The sequence below is a fragment of the Symphalangus syndactylus genome, chromosome 23 (genome assembly GCF_028878055.3).
Source record: "Symphalangus syndactylus isolate Jambi chromosome 23, NHGRI_mSymSyn1-v2.1_pri, whole genome shotgun sequence".
Taxonomy (NCBI): Eukaryota; Metazoa; Chordata; class Mammalia; order Primates; family Hylobatidae; genus Symphalangus; species Symphalangus syndactylus.
Genome location: NC_072445.2, coordinates 18,912,843 through 18,936,789, shown reverse-complemented (window position 1 = coordinate 18,936,789; position 23,947 = coordinate 18,912,843). Strand labels below are relative to the sequence as shown.

The 23,947-nt window shown below is 35.7% G+C and overlaps 1 protein-coding gene and 1 pseudogene across 12 annotated transcripts in view; one reads left to right on the top strand and one right to left on the bottom strand.

The window, feature by feature from the left end:
• SUPT3H (SPT3 homolog, SAGA and STAGA complex component) overlaps positions 1-23,947 on the top strand; it is a 562,387-nt gene that overhangs the window by 258,413 nt on the left and 280,027 nt on the right. For all 12 annotated transcript variants that reach the window (XR_010119263.1, XR_010119259.1, XR_010119262.1 and 9 more), the window contains one exon: positions 12,316-12,400. Coding sequence is in view for 5 of the 12 variants with exons in the window: in XM_063633191.1 (XP_063489261.1) it covers positions 12,316-12,400 (85 nt within the window). In the remaining 7 variants the exon portion in view is untranslated. The remainder of the gene's footprint in view (positions 1-12,315; positions 12,401-23,947) is intronic.
• LOC129473453 (pre-mRNA-splicing factor RBM22-like) lies at positions 18,040-21,038 on the bottom strand (annotated as a pseudogene).

Genomic DNA, 23,947 nt, shown 5'->3' with positions numbered 1-23,947 from the left:
TCTGCTGCTAATAATATCCCATTGGCCAAAGAACATAACAGGATTGAGCTCAGGGTTATAGTGCAGGGCTACTTAAAGTTACTTGGCAGTGGGAATGGATATAATATGAGGTGAAAGGTGAGTTAGGGCAATCAGTGCAATATGCCGTAGAGGAGCAAATGAGTATTATGGAAAATTTCCCAAGGGTCGTACCCCTCGAACTAAGTTTGGAAGGCATTGGCTGAATGGAAGAAGAAACAAAGGCTTACTTGACAGAGAAAATATCATGTACAAAAGTGAGAAGACATGAAACCTATCGTGTGGTCAGCTGTCCATAGGGAGTTTGGTATGTCAGGAACAAATGGTGCATGGCTAGAAATAAGGGTGGAACCAGAGAGAAGCCAGATTTCAAAGACTTTTTTGAAAGTTGTAGGATTCTGTGAAGGCTCTAAGCTAGGGTCTTAATTACTGTTTTATTGATATTAACTATTATAAATAATTAATTGCCTGGTATTGCCTATTTTTATTTGCTACCGCAGAGCTAGTACCTATGAAGATCTTAATCGTGTACAGTGTGGTAGTTGGTAGATACAGAGATGTATGTTTTCACTAATATTTTCAGTATACTTAAAGACTTTATATGTTCATTGTAAGCCTCTACAAGTACATACTGAGCTTTTCATAGTAAAATTTAAAGATTAATATGAGTTTCAGGGCTAATAGTGTATATAAATATCTGTAAAGGGTTATTATTTATGCATGCCAAGTTTTCAAGTTATAGACTTTATACTAAAGTAAAAGATCATTTAATGTATGCTATGTGTTTATTCTCAATAGAGTTGTGTCTTAACGTCTTTCTCATCATCACTTTTTTATCCATGTTCTAGAGTACAAACTGAAAACACATTTCTTCTGGGTATACTAAATTTCATTTTTATTTGAGGAATACAGTATTGTTGAGACTAGAGATAAACTTTTTCTTAATGTTCTTAAAAGTGACTGATCACTATAAGACAATTGTCTTATATACTTCCTGATTCAAGCGAAAGCCCTTGGTGAAGGAACTAATGGAATATATTATGTAGTACAACTGGAATATATTATGTATTCTCCTACTGGCAGTCACATATTTACACAATTAATTTCCAAGTTGCATTGTTGCCATATTTTTTAATTTATAGTTTTATTTGTATTCTGAGACCAAAGCCATTGTTTTTAGTGACAAATTAGATTTTGCAAATACAACTACATTAGGAAAAAGATTATGTACAATAGTGGTATTAATTATTGCCAGGTGGTTTTTCTAGAATGCTTTGTAAGGAAGTGTAATAAAGTTATAATTTTGGCATGAGTTTGCTTCATTTTTTAAAATGTTGGGTGAAGGAGATTCTAGTCATTATACCCTGATGAACTTGACATCAATCTCAAGAAAAATTTTGGAATCTATAATTATTAGGAACTTGCATGAGCTCACAATTCATATCAGAATAAAATAATTTTACTTTCATTAAGGTAATGCCACAGTTGTAGAGTAAAAATTTAAATGAGATGTGTGATGTCATCTCTCCTGATGTTCTGCTGGATGAGATGGAGAATTATATTTCAGACAAAGTCAGCTTGAAACCTGGATCAACTCTTCCCAGCCCACAAAGTGTTGATTATTGGATCTGTTGTTTCAAGGATATCTCTCTGCTACAGGGCTTTATAATTGGCCTATGACTTGTTCAACACTTAGAGGTTTGCATTCCTTTGGTTTGTTTACTAAAAGTTTTATAACTTTTTTTTTAATGAAAACTTGGGTAGGACCTTAATATATAAATCAAATAAATGCCGAACTACTCTGATTCAAGTGGGAATTGAAAGTGGTAGTAGTTTTGGAAAGTCTTTTCAAAGATATACTATTTACATTGAGAGCAAAATGATAAGAAATAGGAAGTCTTTAACCTTGAAGAAGGCTAGAGAGGATGCATGGTTTCTTCAAGTAGATTAGTGGTTGCCTTTGGCTGAGAGTGGGAAATAGGACTGACTGTAAATGAGCATGAGACATTGTTTTGGAATGATGGAAATGTTCTGAAACTAGATTGTGGTGATGATGGTAAAACCGTATAAATTTACTAAAAGTCATTGAATTGTACACTTTTAAACAACTGGATTTTATGGTATGTAAATGATATCTCAATAAAGCCGTTTAAAACAGATGCTGTTTAGCAAAAACAGAACAAAACCAGACCTTTAAAGTAAGCTTTCTTCATATTTCTGAAGACCTGTCATGTAAAAGGATTTGTCATTTCATCAGTTCCAGGGGACAAAGCTAATCCCAGCATATGGAAATTAATTTTTAAAAACCCAGAATTTCACTTACTAGAACAAATAATCTCTCCACGATGCAGAGGGACAGGCATAGTGATAGTGTGTTGCAGGGTCTTTAAGAGGTTTAAATGACATGTATAAGTATACCTGGCATTTAATACATGCTTACTGTTTAAAGAAAAATTAATACAGATAAAGATACAAGTGTATGTGTGTATAGTTTTTAAGAGAGAGAGAAACGTGCGCAATTGTGCTAAAATGTTAACAATTGGTGATTCTAGGTGAAGGATTTACAGGTGTTCATTCCACTGTTACTTCAGCTTTTCTGTTGGTTAGGAATCTTTCAAAATAAAATGCGAGAAGGAGGAGAGGAAGGGAGGCTAGGCTGACTAGTTTGTGAGGGCAAACTTCCTTAAACGCTGTAAAAAATAATGAGCCTGTCATTCAGTATCTGAAATAAAAAAAGAAAACTTGATTTATTTCTTCTTATCACAAAGGAGAGATACATGCTGGTCAAGCACAGTTTGTTAGCAAGGAAGGCTGCTGATCTTTTGAGTTTTCAGAAAGCATTGAGTTCAGGGATTGGTCGTGTTCTGGAGTTGACATAATCTATAATAAGAGAGATGAGAATGTTGTTGATTGGTTGGCACTCAAGGGTATGTTTACTGGAATGAGTCTGTTCCTGGTTCTGGTGGCTGCTTATTACCATGGCTACAGAAAATCAGTCATGTCTTTAAGTTTGTGGGAACTTTGAAAATTCTCAGCTAGTATAATATTCAGTGCCTGACATGATTTAGACCCAGTATTCAGTTAATATTCATTGAATGTAAGTGCATTTTTAAAAAGCTCACAATGTTTGCCATTATCACCACCATCATCATCTCATTGTTAGAAACTGAAGAACTTGGCTTTGAAGTTCTAAAATCTTAGGCTGCATTTTATTTGAAATCCTCTCACTACAGTTCTTAGTTTGGAAGTTGTTTTGTTTGGTTATTTAAATCAGTGTTTCCTAATTTTTTTTCAATGCTATGTCACTACATGGGCTTAGAAAAGGATTACATACACAGTAAATACGTTTAAAATCAAGAGTTTCTTTTCTTCAGAACCTCTCAGAGTGTTTAGTATGGTAACATGCATTGCAAATCTAGAGAAATATAAAATATGTCATTTTCCAAGCTCATTTAACTACAAAATACTTTTTTTTCTGGACACTGTCAATCTGAAAAATGTCGTTGCAGTATGCCACATTTATATCCATTTTATATTGATAATTTTCTAAAGATCTGATAGTACAAAATTCTCTTATCTCTGTGACTATCTCATACCAAGTAATCTTGACGCTTACTGTTCCTGACTTCCCGGGGAAATCTCTTAACTTTCTTGACTCTGTCTGATTCCAGGTTTATGTAACATGGGAGCAACTTTCCTGTTCGCATGCTTTACAGTTTGCTTTAAATGATAGGTGAGAAAAGTCCTCTATGACTATGAGGTGTTACTGTGATTACAGTGTATCTGTTTTCAATGTTATAGAAAGTTAGTTTTTTGACTAAATTTCAGTCAAACTAAGATAGTGAAGTCCATTAAATGTTTTGGAGGCTTAATAGACTTTCATTTAGCATGTTGTTGTACAGTGAGTTCTGGATGAGGTAAAAATCCTAGTTTTACTTCTAACTGGACTTATGACCTTGAGATGGCTATTTAACCTCTTGGACTTTCATTTTCCATCTGTTTAAAACTGAATGAATGGACTAAATAATCTTTTAGATTCTTTTTTGACCTAACATTCAATGATTGCTATATAGATCTTTCCTGTTCCTCAAATAGGGAGGGTTTATAATAATTTGCTTTATGCTGCTACCTATTAGGAGTTTGAAGATGGGAATATTTGCTTGTTAGAAATGTAGGATATATGAGGAAAAATGCCCTGTAAATTGTTAGAAGAAATTCATAAAGATATTCTGCTAGTTTTGTAAACTTTCTCAGATGCACATTTTCATGTACTGTAGATGAGTTTTATTTTATGAACTTTCTTATAAATATTTATGGATGAGCTTTCTTATGTAAGTCTTGATTTTTAAAAAATTTTCTAATTTATATGTTTTTTCTATTTAAAGCTATTTCTTTCACACATCAGCTCTTAATAAATACATGCTTTAATATTTCACACTGCCCATTGCATACTTTACATTTCATGATTCTGTTCTAAGTTTTTTTCTGTCATCTTTCTAACATACAAATTATTTATTTAGTAATTCATTAGTTATATTGAATTAGTAATTCATTAGTTATATTATTTTCCTCATTGGAATGTAAACTTGACTCATTTTTTTGTCTGTTTTGTTCACTGTTATGTTCCAAGCAACCAGAACAGTGCCTGGCACATACCAGGCAATCAGTCAATATTTGTTGATTGAGTGATTAATACCTATAGGTAATACATGTTTACCTTTTCAAAATTTTACACTCTTATTTTAAACGTATTTGTATATTAGTATATTTGTGTTTTTTTTACATCGGCATTATTTTATATTATAAATTAATAATTTTGCTTTTTATGTATCTTCACATATTTATATTTATTTCATGGTGTTTTGTAAAATTCTTAAAGTTTTCTCAAAGTTCAGTTAAATTATATGAATGTTTACTATCAGAAGGAGAATGGGGAAATGGTTGTTGAGAAATCAAGCAAGCAATGAGAAAAATCATCACTGCTAGGAAATCTGTTGTCTTAGATGTTTATTTGATTTTTTTTTTTTGATGGAGTCTTGCTCTGTTGCCCAGGCTAGAGTGCAATGGCTCAATCTCGGCTCACTGCAACCTCTGCCTCCCAGGCTCAGGCGATTCTCCTGCCTCAACCTCCCGAGTAGCTGGGGTTATAGGCATGTGCCACCACGCCTAGCTAATTTTGTATTTTTAGTAGAGATGGGGTTTTACCATGTTGGCCAGGCTGATCTGGAACTCCTGACCTCAGGTGATCTACCCGCTTTGGCCTCCCAAAGGGCTGGGGTTACAGGCTTGAGCCACCACGCCCAGCCTTATTTGATATTTTGATTTACCTATCACTTGGGGTTTCTTAGAGCTATTGTTAATAGAATTCATTTCTTCCTTTGAAAACAGGTGGGTAAAATCATAGATTCGTGAAAGTTAGAGCTGTTAAAATTTGAAGAGCAAGGCTAATTTGTAGTGTTTATAACTTTCCAATTGCATTAAATGACTGATCACGGCCAAACTTCTGCACTTTTATTCCCCACTTTGGATAGTGGACAAATCAGTGTCAACAGATATTGGGTAAGAATGATATAAACAACAGTATGATTTCTGTGTTCACATATATCATCTAGTACTAGTTTAGCTGACTAGCATGTATGGTAGTGCTGTAGCCTGCTATTCACTCTAATTCCATTTAGGAGAAATTCTTGGGTATTATAGTAATACCTAGTCTATAAAAGTGTAATCAGAAAAATGCTTTGAAGGGAAAATAAAAAACCTTTCTTTTGGGGACAGCAAGTTACCCAGAGCCTTCTTACAGCAAGCAATAGTCACACAATGTCCATTCTAAAGTAATGTCAATTACCTGGGATAGGAAAACATCCCAAAAAACTAGAACTAATTAAAAAAAAAATTTAATTTAAGGGACAATGACATGTTTCTTAGAAATTATTTCCACATATAAGGCCAGGGATAAACTATAGCTTTCTTTTGCTTCCTCTTATTATTTTTATTTATTTATTTCATTCTGTTACTCATTTTTAACATGTTTTTCTTAATTTCAGATTTTTCCACAGTTTACTCTGTACGATTTGATTTTCTCATAACAGTGTTGCCCCGTTCTTGAAGACAATCTTTAAGATTTACGAATTATAGTTGAATCAGATATATTTGATTCAAAATAAAGTTTCTGAAAAGGTTTCTTTAAAATTATCTAATCTAGTCCCCTCCTTTTACTGCTGAGAAACTGAGGTGCCAGGAGAAGTTACCTGCTCATTGCAGTACTTCTTAATAGCAGAGTGGGAACTAGAACCAGATCATCTAACTTCCAGGATATTTTCATGGTTACTGACTTTTCCTACTTTGTAGCTGATGCCCAGAATATAGTATAACTTCTAGCAGCATTATTGTAATCTTTTTAGTTGGATACAAGCCCTGTGAACTTCATCCATTTTTCTGGGCTCAAATCTCTGGCTGGTCATTTAGTTTGGTGCTATTTCTGTCCCTGAGTGAGGGGGCCCGTGACTACAGTGAGATGTCAGCTGGGCACCTACTCATCAACTGACTCTCATGAACTTCATCCTCAACATTAGAGAATGGAAAAGCATTATCTTCAGATGAAGGAATAAATTTCCCATATGCTATTTGTTTCTGTTTTGAGACTTTAGAACTGAAATAATAACGGTAATTGTTTGAAAGCAAATATACAAGTTTTATTTATTGTTAATTTATTCCCTTAACAAATGAAACTGTTTTCCGGCTTGTTTTTTTTTTTGGGGGGGGGGGTGGATGGGGGAAGTATGCCATGACCTTCTAGTACTAATTAGGCCGATTTACTTGGTAGAGAATGCTTTGGAAAACCCCTCAATCCCAGGCAAACTAGGGTGATTGGTCATGCTGATAACAATAATGTATCTATGTTAGTGAATGCAAAAAGATTTTCTAACACCAATAAATAAAATATATTTTTAAAAATACCATTTTGGCTGGGGGCAGTGGATCAAGGCTATAATCCTAGCACTTTTTGGGAGGCTGAGGTGGGCAGATCACGAGGTCAGGAGTTTGAGACCAGCCTGGCCAACGTGGTGAAACCCTGTCTCTACTAAAAATACAAAAACTAGCTGGGCATGATGCCGGGCACCTGTAATCCCAGCTACTCAGGAGGCTGAGGCAGGACAATTGCTTGAAGCCGGGAGGCAGAGGTTGCAGTGAGCCAAGGTCGCGCCACTGCACTCCAGCCTGGGCAACAGAGTGAGACTCTGTCTCAAAAAAAAAAAAAAATCGTTTGTTTTATTTTTACCTCCCTTGATATTTCTGTTTTGTGTTCGTTTTATGCTGTTTTGTTATTATATTAATTTGTATAACTTGAAAAGAAATACACACACACACGTACACACATTGCATATACTTTCTCAAAAAGTATTTATTTTCCCCTTATAGTTTATGCCATTAAAAGAGTTTGGAGTTGACTGCCTTTCACAGTTGGGGATATGTAGATGTGAGGAGAATGGGTCAGTTGATACATCATCAAATACATGCATTTACATAGGGTCCAGAGGTTAGCAAAAGATTTTGGCAAATGAAATGATGCTTTAGAATTTATAGAGAGATTAAAAGAGTATTGCTATATTTAGGTAACATCTTGGCATAGATTACTAACCAAAGATGTCACATGTGGGCTCAACATAAGTAAGATAGTAAAGCTCCTTCATTTTTAAGAAATCTTTCTCCTTTTTTTTTTTTTTAAAGCTGATGTTAGAAACCACTGAAAAGGGGTTCTGTGTTTTGAGAGCAAAATGACTAGATGTTTATTGTATATTTTAATAGATGTCTATTTGAAGGATCTCCCCTAATTTTAGATAGTATTGGGCATATACATAACACAAAAATGTTAAAAGTCATAAATTCTGCTGTCTTTTTAAAACAGTATCCAATGGTTTTGTTCAGCATTCATCCTCCTGGATCCCGGTATAAGTATACAGAATAAAAAGTTTAACTTCATCTCGTGAATGCCCTTGTTTGTTTCATACTTTCACTGTGCACCTGTCAAGTGGATTGCAGAGTCATTTGCCCTAGTTTGAACTGAGACATTTCGTCCCAGGATTGAATAAAGCCATGCTGTTTGTGTGAGAAGATAGAGTGTAAGTGGCTCCGCCCCAATCATTATTAAGTTGCTCTGGCCTTAGTTATAATCATGGCTGCCAGAGTCACAGTCCTTCCTAAAATGGAGGGCTGTATGTTATAGCAATGAAACTGCTGCAGGAGACCAGGAGAGGGGCAGCCTTTTCAGAAGGTTTCCTGAAAGTCCTTTAGTGGACGCTAGTCAGGCAGTACTGGTATTGTCACAGGCATCAAGACAGTATGTAAATGAATAGTGTATCAGATTCTATTGATTAGGACAAGACCCAGGATAAGTCAGTCAAAACATCAGAGCACTGGGAGATAGGTCTTTAAAGGGGAAAAAAATCAAAATAGTTGTGTAAATATCAATTACTTGTCTGTCTTTAAGTGGCTTACAAATAGTACATACATTGCAGAGCAAAAAAGGAAGTGACTGTGGCCAGGTACAGCAGTTTTCATTTCTGTTTTCCAAAAACCACTAGAACAATATCTAGTTTTCTGTGTATGAGGGGAAAAATGGCAGAAGTTATTTATAAAAGCTGTTGGAGAAAAACTGGAGTACCAATAACCCTGAAAATTAAAATAATATACTCATCAAATGATATACCTGATACCAGTCATTGTAGCTAATTTAGGTACTTACTTTACATGTGTATGCTCATGAAAACTGTTTTTAGTACAAAGGTCTAACTTTGTCATAAAAGCTTAGGCAATTTGTGTATTTTATTGATATAAGTAAGAAGTATTTTTAATTTTTTTACTATAGATGTCAATTGAATTTGTAGTTTTGTGTTTAAGCCAATTATTTAGCTTTGATAACTTTGCACTTTTTTCAAGAGTGACATTCGAAGTAACTTAGAATAATGGAAGGAAAACCTTGTTCAGGTATTCCAAAGAATTAAATAATGCGTATATCAGTGAATACAACAAAAGATTTTTGCCTTTGTGGAGTTTGCTTTTTATTGTGGACTTTTTATTCTCTTTTTGTTCTATTGGTTGTTTGCACCAAGTAACATACTATCTTAATTACTGTAGCTTTATATTAAGTCCTATAGAAAATACTCTCCCATCTTATACTTCAAAAGTGTTTTGACTATTCATGTCTCTTTACCATCTCATGTAATGTTTAGAACCAATTTATATTTATTTTTAATTGCATCTTCTACCTTTATGTTAATGATGATTTTTTGTAGATTGATCTTATAGCCAGAAACTTGCTAACTTATTAATTCAAATAATTTGTTTCTTGATTTTTGGTTTTCTGTGTAGATACTCATATTATCTGCATATAAGGACAGTGTAGTTTTCTCTTTTCCAATACTTTTATAGTTTTAGTCTTTTCTTGTTTTATTGTTCTGACTATAATCTTAAATATTATATTGACTGAAAGTGGTGATAATAGTTATCCTTATATTGATCTGGTTCTTAAAGGGTTTAAATGCTTCTGTATATGTGGTTTCCTGTAGGGTCTTAGCAGATTCCCTTTATCAAATTAAAGAAAGTTTCTTGTGGTGCTAGCTTACTAAAGGTTTATGTCATAAGTGGTTGCTGGATTTTGATGAGTGGTTTTCTTAAATCTATTGAAATGATTATGTAGGTTTTCTTTTTTCATTTTCTAAATTAATGTAGTTATATTAATATATTTATTCAATATTGAGCTATTCCTTTCCTGGCTATGTTAGTCAAAGTTCTCTAGAAAAAATACAAGCAATAGGATTTTGTAAAGGAGATACACACATACATATAAGATACATGAACATGCATGCACACATACACACACATATCAAAACAAGGAGGAACTAATCATGACATTTATAGTCCTTGACTGCAGGTGCACGCTGCCATGCCCAGCTAATTTCTTTTGTATTTTAGTAGAAACAGGATTTCACTGTGTTGCCCAGGCTGGTCTCAAACTTCTGAGCTCATGCAATCTGCCAGCCTCGGCCTCCCAAAGTAGTGCTAGGATTACAAGTATGAGCCACTGTGCCTGGCCTATTTCTTTTTCTTGCCTAATTGCTTTGGCTGGAATTTACAGTATTGTGTTGAATAGAAGTGACAAAATTGGACATTGTGTTGATGCTCATCTTAGGGGAAAAGTTTTTAGTGTTTCACCATTAAGTTGGATGGTAGCTGTGAGTTTTTCATATATGGTCTTTATCAGAGTGATAACTTTTCTCCATTAACTTTTTAAATGCTATTATATTTTTCATTTCTATTTCTGTTTAGTACTTTTTCAAAGATGACTGAGCATTTGGTTAAGTTTTTGTTGTCCTACGTGTACTTCTCATTTCTCTTTTAAAAAAACATAAATTACTATAGTTAATAGATATTTATTCAGGTATGTATAGGCTGTAGGTCTGATTCTGCAGTTTGTTGGTCCTGCTCACTCTCATTCTTGATGACTTGATTCCTGGTACATGTAGTGAATTTTGATTTTGAATTTATGGTCCTCGATATGTCATCCATGGGAATTCTTTCAGTTATTTGTTCGAAACATGTTCTTCAAGAAATGAGTTGCATTTGTTTCTACAAGGTACCTGTGGGCACTATCAATATAAATCACTTTAAATTAATGCTTGGCCTTTTTTTTAAGGCTATATGGGCAGCGGATACTCTAGCACCATGGAAGTGAATTTATAGTTAACAATTCTTAGGGAAGATTTTTTTCCTCTCCCACTCAAAGCTTCGGATGAGGTAGGCAAAGTGCATTCTCTGGAATGGGTATTTTCCTAGTTCACACATTGAAGGTGTCACTGTCACTTTATGTTAGGTTTCTCAATGTTATATTGGATTCCCAAACTGATTTCCTACCTTTCTTGTGGTCCCCACATTCTTTTCTATACCTTGAATTCTCTACTAGTTCAATATAGACTGTAGGTTACTGTGATTAGGTAGATGCCTTCAGAATAAATTTTGAAGGTTCAGTGCTCTATTATAGAACTCTTTTTTCATCTTGTCTGACTTTGGTTTTGTCTTCTCTACTGCTGGTTAAAGCATACTTTAAATATGTCGTTGTGCATTTTCAAGTGTTCTTTACCAAGAAGGTATTCTTTACACATCCAGTCTACTTTTAAGCTTTAAGAAGAGGAATTCTAAGGCCAGCCTTTTTAATCCATCCTTGAAAATATGCTTCTATATAATTCCAAGTCATATTCAGTGGTATTTACATAAATTTTTCTTACCAATTTTCAAAGCTGATTACACCATACACTTTTATACCTTTCTATGTGGCTCTTACTAGCTCTTGTATTGGTAATTGGGATGTGGTTACACGATTTGCTGGTTGCCAGTATTGTGAAGTAGTTGTTAGTATTTTGCATTTTGAAACAATAAATTCCCTTTAAAAAGTACTGTACAAGCTGGGCGCGGTGACTCACGCCTGTAATCCCAGGACTTTGGGAGGCCAAGGTGGGTGGATCACCTGAGGTCAGGAGTTCGAGACCAGCCTGGCCGACATGGTGAAACCCTGTATCTACTAAAAATAAAAAATTAGCCAGGTGTGGTGGCACACGCCTGTAGTCCCAGCTACTCAAGAGTCCGTGATAGGAGAATTGCTTGAACCTGGGAGGCGGAGGTTACAGTGAGCCGAGATCGTGCCACTGCACTACAGCCTGGGCAACAGGGTGAGACTCTGTCTCAAAAAAAAAAAAAAAAAAAAAAAAAAAAAAGTACGAATCCAGAAATAGCATAGATAACACTGCACTTTTCTTTTGAAGTTGCAACTTGTATAGGAAAGACTTTCTTTTATTTTCTTTTTTCTTCTTTTTTTTTAAACAGAGTCTGACTCTGTTGCCCATGATGGAGTACAGTGGGATGATCTTGCCTTACTGCAACTTCTGCCTCCTGGGCTCAAGCCATCCCCCCACCTCAGCCTCCCAAGTAGCTGGGACTATAGGCACATGCCACTGCTTCCGGCTAATTTTGTGTTTATTGTAGAGGTGGAGTTTCACCATGTTATGCAAGTTGGTCACGAACTCTTGGGCTCAAGTGATCCTCCCGCTCTGGCCTCCCAAAGTGCTGAGATTAAAGGCGTGAGCCACCACACCTGGCCAAGAAAATTGCACACCCATTCAGACATTTGAGCAAACAATTTATATTCTCCTTACTAAACTGATTCATGTAATAAATAATGTTTCACTTTTTGCCTTTCTTAGTTTTATAGTCCTTAATATTGGTGTGTTTAAAATTATTTTGCAGGTATTCTTTAGGTGATGCTAGAAGGCCTCTTCATGAAACAGCAGTTTTGGTAGAAGATGTGGTACACACTCAGTTAATTAATCTGGTAAGAGCATATATAATTTGATTCGGTTTCTCTTCTCTGCATTCTTTTATTAGGATTGTAACCCAACACTTTAAAAACATTTTATTTACAGCTGGATGGTTTTTTGTTAGCATTATTGAAGTATAATTTATATATAACAAAATTTACTAGTTTAATGCATAATTTGCTGAGCGCTGACAATGGAATATTATAATATTAACTTATAACACAATCATGATATCGAAAATTTGCATAATCTAAAACAAACCCTTGTTCCCCTGGGCAGTCAGCAGCCATCATCATCACAGCAAAAAGATTGTGACTCACCGAAGGCTGAGATGGTTGTTAGCATTTTGTAACAAAGTTTTTAAATTAAGGTATGTACATTATTTTTTAGACATAATGCCATTTGACAATCAATAGACTATAGTATAGTGTAAACATAGCTTTTATATGCACTGAGTAACCTCATAATTTGACTGTACACCTACTCTGTACCCACAAAAATTAAAAGTTAAAAAATTAAAAAAAAATTTGTCTGACTCACTTTATTGCAGTGGTCTGTAACTGAATTTATGGTATCTCTGAGGTATGCCTCTACCATGTTTAAAGAGGAATTCACTCATGTTGCCTTCCAATCCTTGTATGATTTTATTTTTACATTTAGCTCATTCATATAGTTGTTGTTTATTCCTGTTATTTTGTGAGATATGGATCTAATTTTATCCTTTTCCAAATGGGAACTCAGTTTTACCATCACCATGTATTTTAAAATTTATCTTTTCCTTAGTGATTTGAAATGCCTTCTTTATAATATACTAAATTTATATACATAGGTATCTTTCTCATTGTATATGCTATACTCATGGTTTAGTATATGTATATCCTAGTATGGTGTTTATTACAGGTGTTATAGTGTATTTTAATGATTATTAGGGCTAAACTTCCTTGTAGTTTTTCTTTTTTTTCAGTATGTTCCCAGCTATTCGTCTATATTTATTGCTCCTCATGAATATTAGTAGCAACTTATCTAGCTAATAAAAATTTTCATTGGTATGTTTATTGAGATTACATGATTTTATGAGTTAAGGAGAACTGCATCTTTAAAATCTTGAATCATTCTATGAATGGGGATATCGACATTTGTTTGAGACTACTTTTGTGTCTTTCAGTTGTGTTTTAACATTTTTCTTCTTTTAGCTTCACACATTTCTTGTTAATTTGTTTTTTTAACTATTTCATCTTCTTTGTTGCTATTGTTAATGGATTTTTTCTATAATTATGTAACAGCTGAAAACATTCAAAAGTTTAATGAAATACATAAATCTACAGATTCAAGAAGAGCCAACTCCGTTTAGAACAAATTAAAAGAAATCCATGTTCAAACTGCTGAACAATAATAACATAATACAAATCTTAAAGCCTGACAGGTTTATTATCATAGGGGAAGGATGATTTGAAAGATAGTGGAATTCTTATCAGAAAACAGGCAGGCTAGAATGAAATGGCACAACAGTTTTAAACTACTGAATGTAGAGTATTAGGTTGACTGTTCTTTTTCTCTATCTTTCTATAGCCTTCTCCCCTTCTTTACGTGTCCTCCTGTCTTATAAGGACACCAAGTATTTACTCTTTAGTGGTGTTGTTATTCATATTAAATCTGTGTATGTTACTATTTTTATATTACAACGTTATAACTTTTCCTTTAAAGTCAAATCCTTTTAAGGAACGTAGATAAAAAAGGAAGCATATGGCCTATTTTGTACTTACCCACATATCTGCCGTTTCCCATGCTCATTATTCCTTCTCACAGATTTTAGTTGCCATTTCAGTCTTTTCCTTCATCCTGAAGAAGGCTTGTAACTTTTTTTGTAGTACAGCTGTGCTAATGATGAAGTCTCTTACATTTCTTTCATCTGAACATATCTTTATCTTTATTCTTTAAGTATGTTCTTCCCTACATGGAATTCTATGTTGATAATCTTTTCCTTTCAGCTCTTTGAATATGTCATTCTAATATTTTCTGACCTACATTAGTTTCTGACAAGTTAACTGTTATTCATTTGTTCCCCTGTATGTAACATGTAGTTTTCTTCTGGCTGCTCTCAAGATTTTTTCCTTATCTTTGGCTTTGGGTAGTTTGCTATCTCTAGGACTGATTTTTTAAATCGTTATTTTCTTGTTGAACACTAGGTATCAATTTGTGGAAGTTTTCAGGCATAAGTTTTACCATTTGACATTGTTTCACAAGACTCTCAGGGCCTTTAGTGTTTCTCCAAACTTTTTCTGCCCCTTTTTCTTCTGTTGTTTTGTTTCATTTGACTTTTGTAATTCCTATTGCTTTACCTTTAAGTTTACTATTTTTTCTGCCATCTCTAATATGCCATTTAGTCAGTGCTAATGTTTTTTTCAGTGTAGCCCATAGTATTTTCTATTGCAGTATCTGTCTGAAAATGTATCTTAGTGGGTTATAAACCCCTTTTGAATTATGGGTACATATTTTTATATTCTGTTTTAAATATAGAAGTTGGAACGTTATTTGATGACTGCTACAGTAGTATAAACAAGAAATAGGCTGGGCGCGGTGGCTCACGCTTGTAATCCCAGCACTTTGGGAGGCCGAGGCGGGCGGATCACGAGGTCAGGAGATCGAGACCACTGTGAAACCCCGTCTCTACTAAAAATACAAAAAATTAGCCGGGCATGGTGGCGGGCGCCTGTAGTCCCAGCTACTCGGAGAGGCTGAGGCAGGAGAATGGCGTGAACCCGGGAGGCGGAGCTTGCAGTGAGCCGAGATTGCGCCACTGCACTCCAGCCTGGGCGACAGAGCAAGACTCCGTCTCAAAAAAAAAAAACAAGAAATAGTATGTGCCTTTACTTATAATGAGAAATCCTCTTATTACAATAGATGCTTACCTCTCCTTAACCCATTTAATATTTGAATGATGGTTTTGATGCCTATTTGTGAGATTCATCCTGTCCAGATTCCACTAAATGCTACGTTGAATAATATACCTAACTAGAGGAAAACCTTGTTTTGTTAACTCTACAATATCCAGGCATATGTCAGAGTGAGTTCTTTAGAGGAAAGGAAGAATTATAGAGAACAGTTATTTTCAAAAAGTCAGTCCTTTTTTACCGTGGAATATCATGTAGTCATGACAAATTATATGTGTGTGTTTTGTACTCTTCATTTAAATCTCTATGTAGTTCTTTATCCATTTACCTGTTAAGATCAGTTTTTTCCTATAATTCTTTGAACATCTTTTTTTTTTTTTTTTGAGACGGAGTCTCACTCTGTCATCCAGGTTGGAGTGCAGAGGCATGATCTCGGCTCACTACAACCTCCGCCTCCCGGGTTCAAGCGATTTCCTGTCTCAGTCTCTTGAGTAGCTGAGACTACAGGTGTGCCACCATGCCCAGCTAATTTTTTGTATTTTTAGTAGAGACAAGGTTTCACCATATTGACCAGGCTGGCCTCGAACACCTGACCTCAGGGATCTGCCCGCCTCAGCGTCCCAAAGTGCTGGGATTACAAGCATAAGCCACCATGCCCGGTCAACATCTTTATAATAGCTTTGTTGAAGTATTTATAGTCTAAATTCGGTAACTGTACCACATTGGAAGCCATTTATATTGACTCTGCTTTTTACTTACTAGGTGTCATTCTTTTGGGGTTTTTTTTTGCATGTCTAATGATTTTTTTAAAAGTGGATATTTTATATAATACATTATTGTGACTCTTCTGAAGACTTTTTGTTGGTTTTGTTGTAGCTGGCAGGTAACTTGCCTGGACATAAAATGTTTTCTCCCCCATATTGTAGACGGGAGCTCACCTCTCTCCTTAATTCTTATTACTTTCTGCTGCTGTTTTTGGCTTTTCCCCTTGTGTCTCTCTTAAACTTGTACGTTTTCCTCTTTTGTGTCTCTCTTAAACTTGTACATTTGAACGCTTGAGAAGAAAGGGAAAAATAATAGGCAAATTGTTTTTTAAGTGTTAATACTCCCTTACTGTAAAATACTGTGTATATACATTATATTTGTTAGTTTTTTTATAATATTAAATTTTTTGTTGAAATTACATAGAACAAAATCTATGTTTTGTTTTTGTTTTTTTTTTTTTTTTTGAGACGGAATCTCGCTGTCACCCAGGCTGGAGTGCAGTGGCACGATCTCACCTCACTGCAGTCTCCGCCCCCCGGGGTTCATGCCATTCTCCTGCCTCAGCCTCCTGCGTAGCTGGGACTACAGGCGCCCGCCACCTCACCCGGCTAATTTTTTGTATTTTTAGTAGAGATGGGGTTTCACCATGTTAGCCAGGATGGTCTCAATCTCCTGACCTCGTGATCCGCCTGCCTCGGCCTCCCAAAGTGCTGGGATTACAGGCATGAGCCACCACGCCCAGCTGTTTTCTTTTTTCAGTTCTTTATGTTTTGTCAAATGTGCAGTCTTATAACCATAACTAAAGTTGATTCAGAACAGTTCCCTCATTCCCCGAAAAATTATCTCGTTCTACCCATTGTCAAACTTTTCTACCCCAACTCTGCCACCATGAGGTCCCCATTGTTTGTCACAGAAGGAGAAGACTTCTCTTTTAATTCTCTTTGTCTATACTTGGCAAGCAGTTCCTAGATTCATACTCCCTTTGAGTTCAATACAGGGGATATGAGTAGAAAATAAAAATGAAACTCACTGCCAGGTTTATTTTTGTTTTTATTATCATTTTTAATAGACATAATAATTGTACATATTTATGGGGTACAGTGTGCTATTTTGACACATGTATACAATGTGATGATCATATAAGGGTATTTAGCATATTCGTTACTTTAAACATTTATGATTTCTTTGTGTTGGGAATACTCAAAATCCACTCCTAGCTATTTGGAAATATACAATAAATTGTTACTATTATAGTCACTATATAATGCTATAGAACACTAGAACTTATTTCTCCTATCTAGCTGTTTATCTCTGTACAACTCTTTGGCTATACCTTGCTCTCCACTTCCCTTTCCTCACCTCTAGTAACTACTATTCTATTCTCTGCTATTATGAGATCAACTTGTTGTTGTTGTTGGTTGTTGTTGTTGTTGTTGTTGTTTTGGAGACAGAGTTTCACTATTGTTGCCCAGGCTGGAGTGCAATGGCATGATCTCTGCTCACCGCAACCCCCGCCTCCTGGGTTCAAGTGATTCTGCTGCCTCAGCCTCCCAAGTAGCTGGGATTACAGGCATGCGCCACCACGACCAGCTAATTTTGTATTTTTAGTAAAGATGGGGTTTCTCCGTGTTGGTCAGGCTGGTCTCAAACTCCCGACCTCAGGTGATTTGTCCGCCTCAGCCTCCCAAAGTGCTGGGATTACAGATGTGAGCCACCGCGCCTGACCAACTTTTTTACCTTTCATATATCAGTGAGAACATGTGATATTTATCTTTCTGTGCCTGGCTTATTTTTCTTAACATAATGTCATTTAAGCTCATTTATGTTGCCACAAATGACAGAATTTCCTTCTTTTTTATGGTGAAATAGTATTTCACTGTGAATATATACCACATTCTTGATATCCATTCATCTGTTGATGGACACTTCAGTTATTTCATGTCTTGGCTATTGTGAGTATTGCTGCAATAAACATGTGAGCGCAGATATATCTTTGGCATACTGTTTTCCTTTGTATATGGACCCAGTAGTGGGATTGCTGGATCATATGCTAATTCTATTTTTAGTTTTTTATTGTTTTCCATAATGGTTATACTAATTTACATTTCAGTCAGAAGTGTATAAAATGTTCCCTTTCTCCTCCTCATTGCTAGCATTTGGTATTACTAATTATAACTTTGTTTTTGATAATAACCATTCTAATAATTAGGGTGAGGTGATTATTTCGTTGTTGTTTTCATTTGCATTTCCCTGATGATTAGTGACATTTAGAGTTTTTTCATGTACTGTGGGCTATTTGTGTGTTTTTTTTTTTTTTTTTTTTTTTTAAGTACGGGGTCTTGCTGTGATGCCTAGACTGGTCTGGAACTCCTGGGTGCAAGCCATTTCCCCTCTCAACCTCATGAGTAGCTGGGATTACAGGTGTGTGTCACTGCACCCAACTGTGTCTTTTGAAAGATGTTGATTCAGCTCTTTTGCCTATTTTTTAAATTGGATTTTCCTTGGATATTAATCCCTTGTCAGAAGAAATTCAAGCATTTTCTCCCATCTTGCAGGTTGTCTCTTAACTCTTGATTTTGTGAAGAAGATTTTTAGTTTAATATAATTCCATTTGTCTATTTTTGGTTTTGTTGCCTATACTTTTGAGGTCCATTTCATAAAATATTTTCCCAGAACAATGTCCGAAGCATTTTCCCCTATGCTTTCTTCTAGTAGCTTAAAGTTTTCGGTCTTAGATTTTAAGTCTTTAATTCATTTTGAGTTGATTTTTTGAGTATGGTGAGAGATAGGGGTCTAGTTTATTTTTCTGCATGTAGACATCCAGGTTTTCCAGCACTGTTTATTGAAAAGACTCACCATTCTTGGGAATATTCTTGTCTTTATTTCTTTGTTCTGGTATGTGGGAATCCCTATCCGGCTAAGCCTTTACCCGCACCATCTAAAATGGTATGTAAATGGCCCTGAGGTGTTCTTTGCACATTGAAGTTAAACTTTTTTAATTATCCTGAAAACAAAAGTGTAAATGAGGTCATCATGTTGTTTTTAGATTGCCATTTACTGTTTTGGTTTTCTGCTTTAATAAATTTTTAGGTATTTTTTACGTTTTCATGTTTTATTCATTTAGTACACTTATTTATTGACACTAGTATAGGTCTTGTTATAGTGATACAAAGATGCATAAGAGTTTACAGTTTTGTCAGGTACATAAACACATAGAAGCTGATTTTAAAACATTATGGTAAGTGATAATGCTGATATCCAGAGTGAGATGAGGGTTTTAAGAAGAGATAACTATCCTGGGCTGGAATTCTTCATGTATTTCTATATTCATGTCTCTAATAAATGATAAATCTTTCATAGGATTCAACATGTATTTATTGAGTTGAATTGAGGAAAGTAAGCATTGGAATAGAGGTTGTAAACTTGACCCAAAATGTGACATAGAAATGTGTTTTATTTCATTTGCAGTATGATTTTTTTTTTTTGAAGGAAAACACATTTATTCCAAGATTCATTGATTGGGATTTTTAAGTGTTCTTTCTTCCATGGAGCCCCAGAGTGTTGATAGTGTGCTAGGGTTTCCTATGTTTTCTGGCATGAGCTCCCATCCTCTGAGGGTCATGAGAAAGATAGTGGATTAATCCTGGAGTCGTCATGAAAGGAAGGGGTGGTCCCATTGAGGTGATTATGTGTGGCCTAAATCCTGGGGTTGGGGGTGTGGAAGACTCTAGGGGCTGGTGGTTGGGCAATGTTCACCACAGCTGGAGGACCATGTTGAGGCAGGTTGAAGTAGTTGGCAGATGCATCCTCTGCTGCTGTAGGAGGAGGAAGAGCTCATGGCAGTGCTGGAATAGGCTGTAGCTGGATCCCAGAGTCTGTGATCTGTTCTTCTCTTTTTCTTTTCCTCTGGATGCTTGGGATCTTCCCCATTTTATGTTGAGTCTACAGCCATTGACAATCAACTTATCAAAGGACTTCTCAGCAGCCACTTCTGCAGCCTGCCCTGTGGAAACCTGTATGAAAGCACACTGCTCTCTCTCAACAACAGTAATCATCTGCATCTCTCCAAACTGGTAGTGATGATGTCTTAGATCTGTCTCAGAAATGGTATTACCCAGACTACCAACATATAGGGAGGATAACCTTGTCCTCTGATGGGTCCAGATGGGGCATGATTGAAGCCCACTTTAGATGCTTATCTGTTTCTGGATCATTGATTCCATAATATTCTGATTGGCAAGGGGATCATCTGGATCTATAGGCTTCTCATGTCTGCATGGATGTTCCTCTCCTCTCCTCTCTTACACTCTCCTTTCACCCAGGAGGAGCAAACGTGGGGCTTACTCCTTTGGTCGGAGGGTGTGGTCCAAGCTGGATTGAGTAGCATGTCACTGGTTGGTGTGGCTTTTTCCCCAGCAGGCAAACTGGCCATGTTCCATCAGAGCTAGAAATCCCTGTCTCTCATATAGTACATGTAGTACTCTTTTTTTGACATCTGACTTTGGCAGGTCACCTTCAGAAGACAGTTCTGCATTATTAACCTGGATGGACAGACCGTGCTTTAGGTCTTAAGATTTAGGCCTAACAGACATGCTTCAATTTACTGCAGGATTGGCACACTTCTGTCTTCTTGAAATGCATGTGGACCCCAGGGCACAAGCAAAACACTGAATGGCCTAGCACAAATTTTGCATTCCTTCCTGCTTTTTTTCTTTGGCTTTTTAAAATTTATAGATTTCTGCAAGACATTCCTGGCACAGAACAGGAAAGTCTGCCCGCTCCCAGTTCTGCATGTCGTAAGCTTGGGAACCCAGAGAGCTCGCCATCTTTAGAGCATCTGGAGGCAGTGGTAGCTGTTGAGGTGGGAGAGAGGACCGCCACAATCCTACCAGACCCAGCCCCAAATTTCATGATTTTTCTGCAAGAATACTGAAATGGATGACCTTGCAGTCCAGATTTTTCTTAAGTGTCTTTATCCAGTATGAAATTAATTTCCCTGTTTAATGATAGGTCTTTCTAAGAAGGGAGTGAGTTTGGAGAGAAGAAGATACAAGGGCAGACTTTCAGTTTATAAAAACCTGTATGTCTTTTTGTACAGTATATATATCTTTATCATTAGAGATGGAAGAAACATGAGTGTTGTTACTGTTTTGTAGAAGGACAGCAAAATTTGTATTTGCATAGCAGGAACCTTTGGGGACCCACTGTATCTAGAGTCACCTGTAATTGTGACAGTGGATCTCTTTGAGATGTCAGTGGCATGACTTTGTGTGGCCACAGTTGAATTTCTCACAAATCAGCAAGTGGCTGGAAGCCTCTCACAGCCTGCATAGGGCTGCCTTGTGCTGGCCTGTCTTAAGCTAGGTGGGCTGCCCCCCTTTCCTTATCACACCTCTTTCCTGTGCCTTTGCTTCTGTGGCAGCTCAAGAAATTGTGAGCCGTCATCAATTCTCCTTCAGGACATGGACTTCTCTCACTAGAGTTTCTGGGAAGCCAGAAAACTCACATCTGGGCTTGACACTTGTGTCCTGTAGCAAATTTCCTGACTAAAGCAGTGGCTTTCAAATTAGCATGGTCCATGAAACACCAGTATTTAAATGAATGTTCAGGGACACCTCATATTTGAGGAAGAGAAGAAGATGGGGCTCTGAGATCCCTACCCCAAATTCACCAGAACAGGTCCTTTTTGATCATTTCTGTATGGTAGATTTCTGTCAGTCAAAAATGTTTGAAGTCCATCTTTGATCAGTGTTATCTTTTCATCATTTCACTGTGTATAGGATAACAAGTTCCACAAGATTGATGCCTGATATATATTATACTACACTCTCTTTATCCTACAGCATTTTCTCAGGATCAGTTATGTCAGTCCTTTCAGCTCCTCAAAATTTTATTTGGGGACTATGGACTATTTCTAGCTATTATCTCTTGATAGATATATATCAAGATTAAATATAGCACCTCGAAGTAGGTGAAGCTGTGTTTTTTGACAAGGCTTATTATGATCTACTTTGATTCTTTAAAAAAAAATCTCCCTTAGTCAATACATATTTTTATTGAATATCTACTGCTGATATTTTGTTGAATATCAACTACCAATGATGATGGACATTTTTTAGATTATTTTGGCAGTAGGTACGTATTGTTTCATTTGGGGAATACTACAGTGAGACTGCCAATAAACTACATTTATAAGTTTTTACTTAAATCATTTTTTTTTGTCTCCTCTTTCTTTGACTTGTTGTTCCCATGTGGAATCTATATCCTCTCATCTAACCCATAATTCTTATCCAGTGCTTCACTTAGGCCTGTGCTTCATTTTAAGTAATTTCACCTTCTTCCACTCTTTTCCACTTGTTAGGCTGTGCATAGCTTAGGCCTGAGTTGACTGTTCTTCCCTGAAATTTATATACATGTAGATTATATACTATGTTAAATAATGAAAATACGTCATCTAAAATCTATATAAAGCTTTCGATTTTACTATTTCAAGAACAGATTAGAACAATAAAGTTATAGAATTTTAAAGCTGAATTACACTTGAGAAATTATTTAAACCAACTCTTATATAAGTTTGAACCAAATGAAATTGACATTTTTACAGGCTATTAATGATTGAATATTGGTGATTTTATATGATTCAATGCAATACAAATTAGAAATTGTCACTAGAGAAAGATTTCAAACTCTTAGTTTCCTTATTTTGTTATGTTGCAATGCTAATATTTACTTTTTACTGTAGTTATAAAGCATCATAAAGATTATATATATATGAAGGATTTAATGAAATTCCTGGAACATCACGTCCCTTCTCTAGGTTACTAGTAACAGTAGTAATAGTTGCTATTGTTATTAATAATGGGGCTATTTAATGGCATGATTGAGATGAGAAATGGATTAGAAAATTTCCAAGAATTTCACATTTATCAGAGAGATGCAAACTTTTTCATATCCTAAGCTTCCTTATCCCTCACTTTCCAGGTTGAGTTAAATCACATTTGAAGTAAGTAGAGATTTGTGCCAACTGCAAGTTATGTTTGAGTTGCTGTTAGGATGCTGTCAATATCTCTTTCAAGTTCAAAAAGTAGCTGCTTTCATTTCTCTGTTCATTCAAAGTTAAATATCAAAAGATTCGCTACATTTTATGCATAGAATATAATTACCATTCCATTTAAAAATCATATTAGATTTTCACTATATGAATCTACCAGTCAGTAGTAAGCTGTTCAGTTGGTTATACTAGTTTTCACATCAGAACCAATTTCTCATGTTTAGCTAATTCTCCTTAATTATGAAAAGTAATAAAGAACAAATTTATATGTGTGAAGAGTTATGGCTTAATCTCCCATCTGGATTAAAATGCACTGAATTCACCCCTCCCTCCTGTAATGCTTTTTAATTTCCCTGGTAGAAGCAGTTCATGCAAAGCTCTGTTCTGTCCTCATCACCAGTTCTGTGAGGCTGTCACTTATGCCACCTCAGTAATGTTTTATGGGTGTGTTTTAAAATAGTAATAAAGTTTCCTATGTAGAACTTCAATTATAAGGGTTATCAAAATAGGACAAACTAATATAATTTGTGATTGCATAAAATAAAGGAAGGAGAGGTACCATGGGGACCTAATGAATCATAGGATGGAAACAGTCTTCTTGCTAACTAAACATTCATACTTTGTACTAAGCCAGAGCATGTATATGTAGTTCAGCAAACCAGAACACACTCTGTGTTTACATGAATGGAATATGAAGTCGTCCACAAATACCATCTGGGAAAAAATTCTCGGCCTTTCTGTCTGTTACTGTGGAGTAGATTAAGCACATGTTTAGAATAAATAGACTAGAAACACACCTGCTTTGGGGAAAACACATCGTCACATTTGTGTACAGAGTGTTTCAAAATAGAACA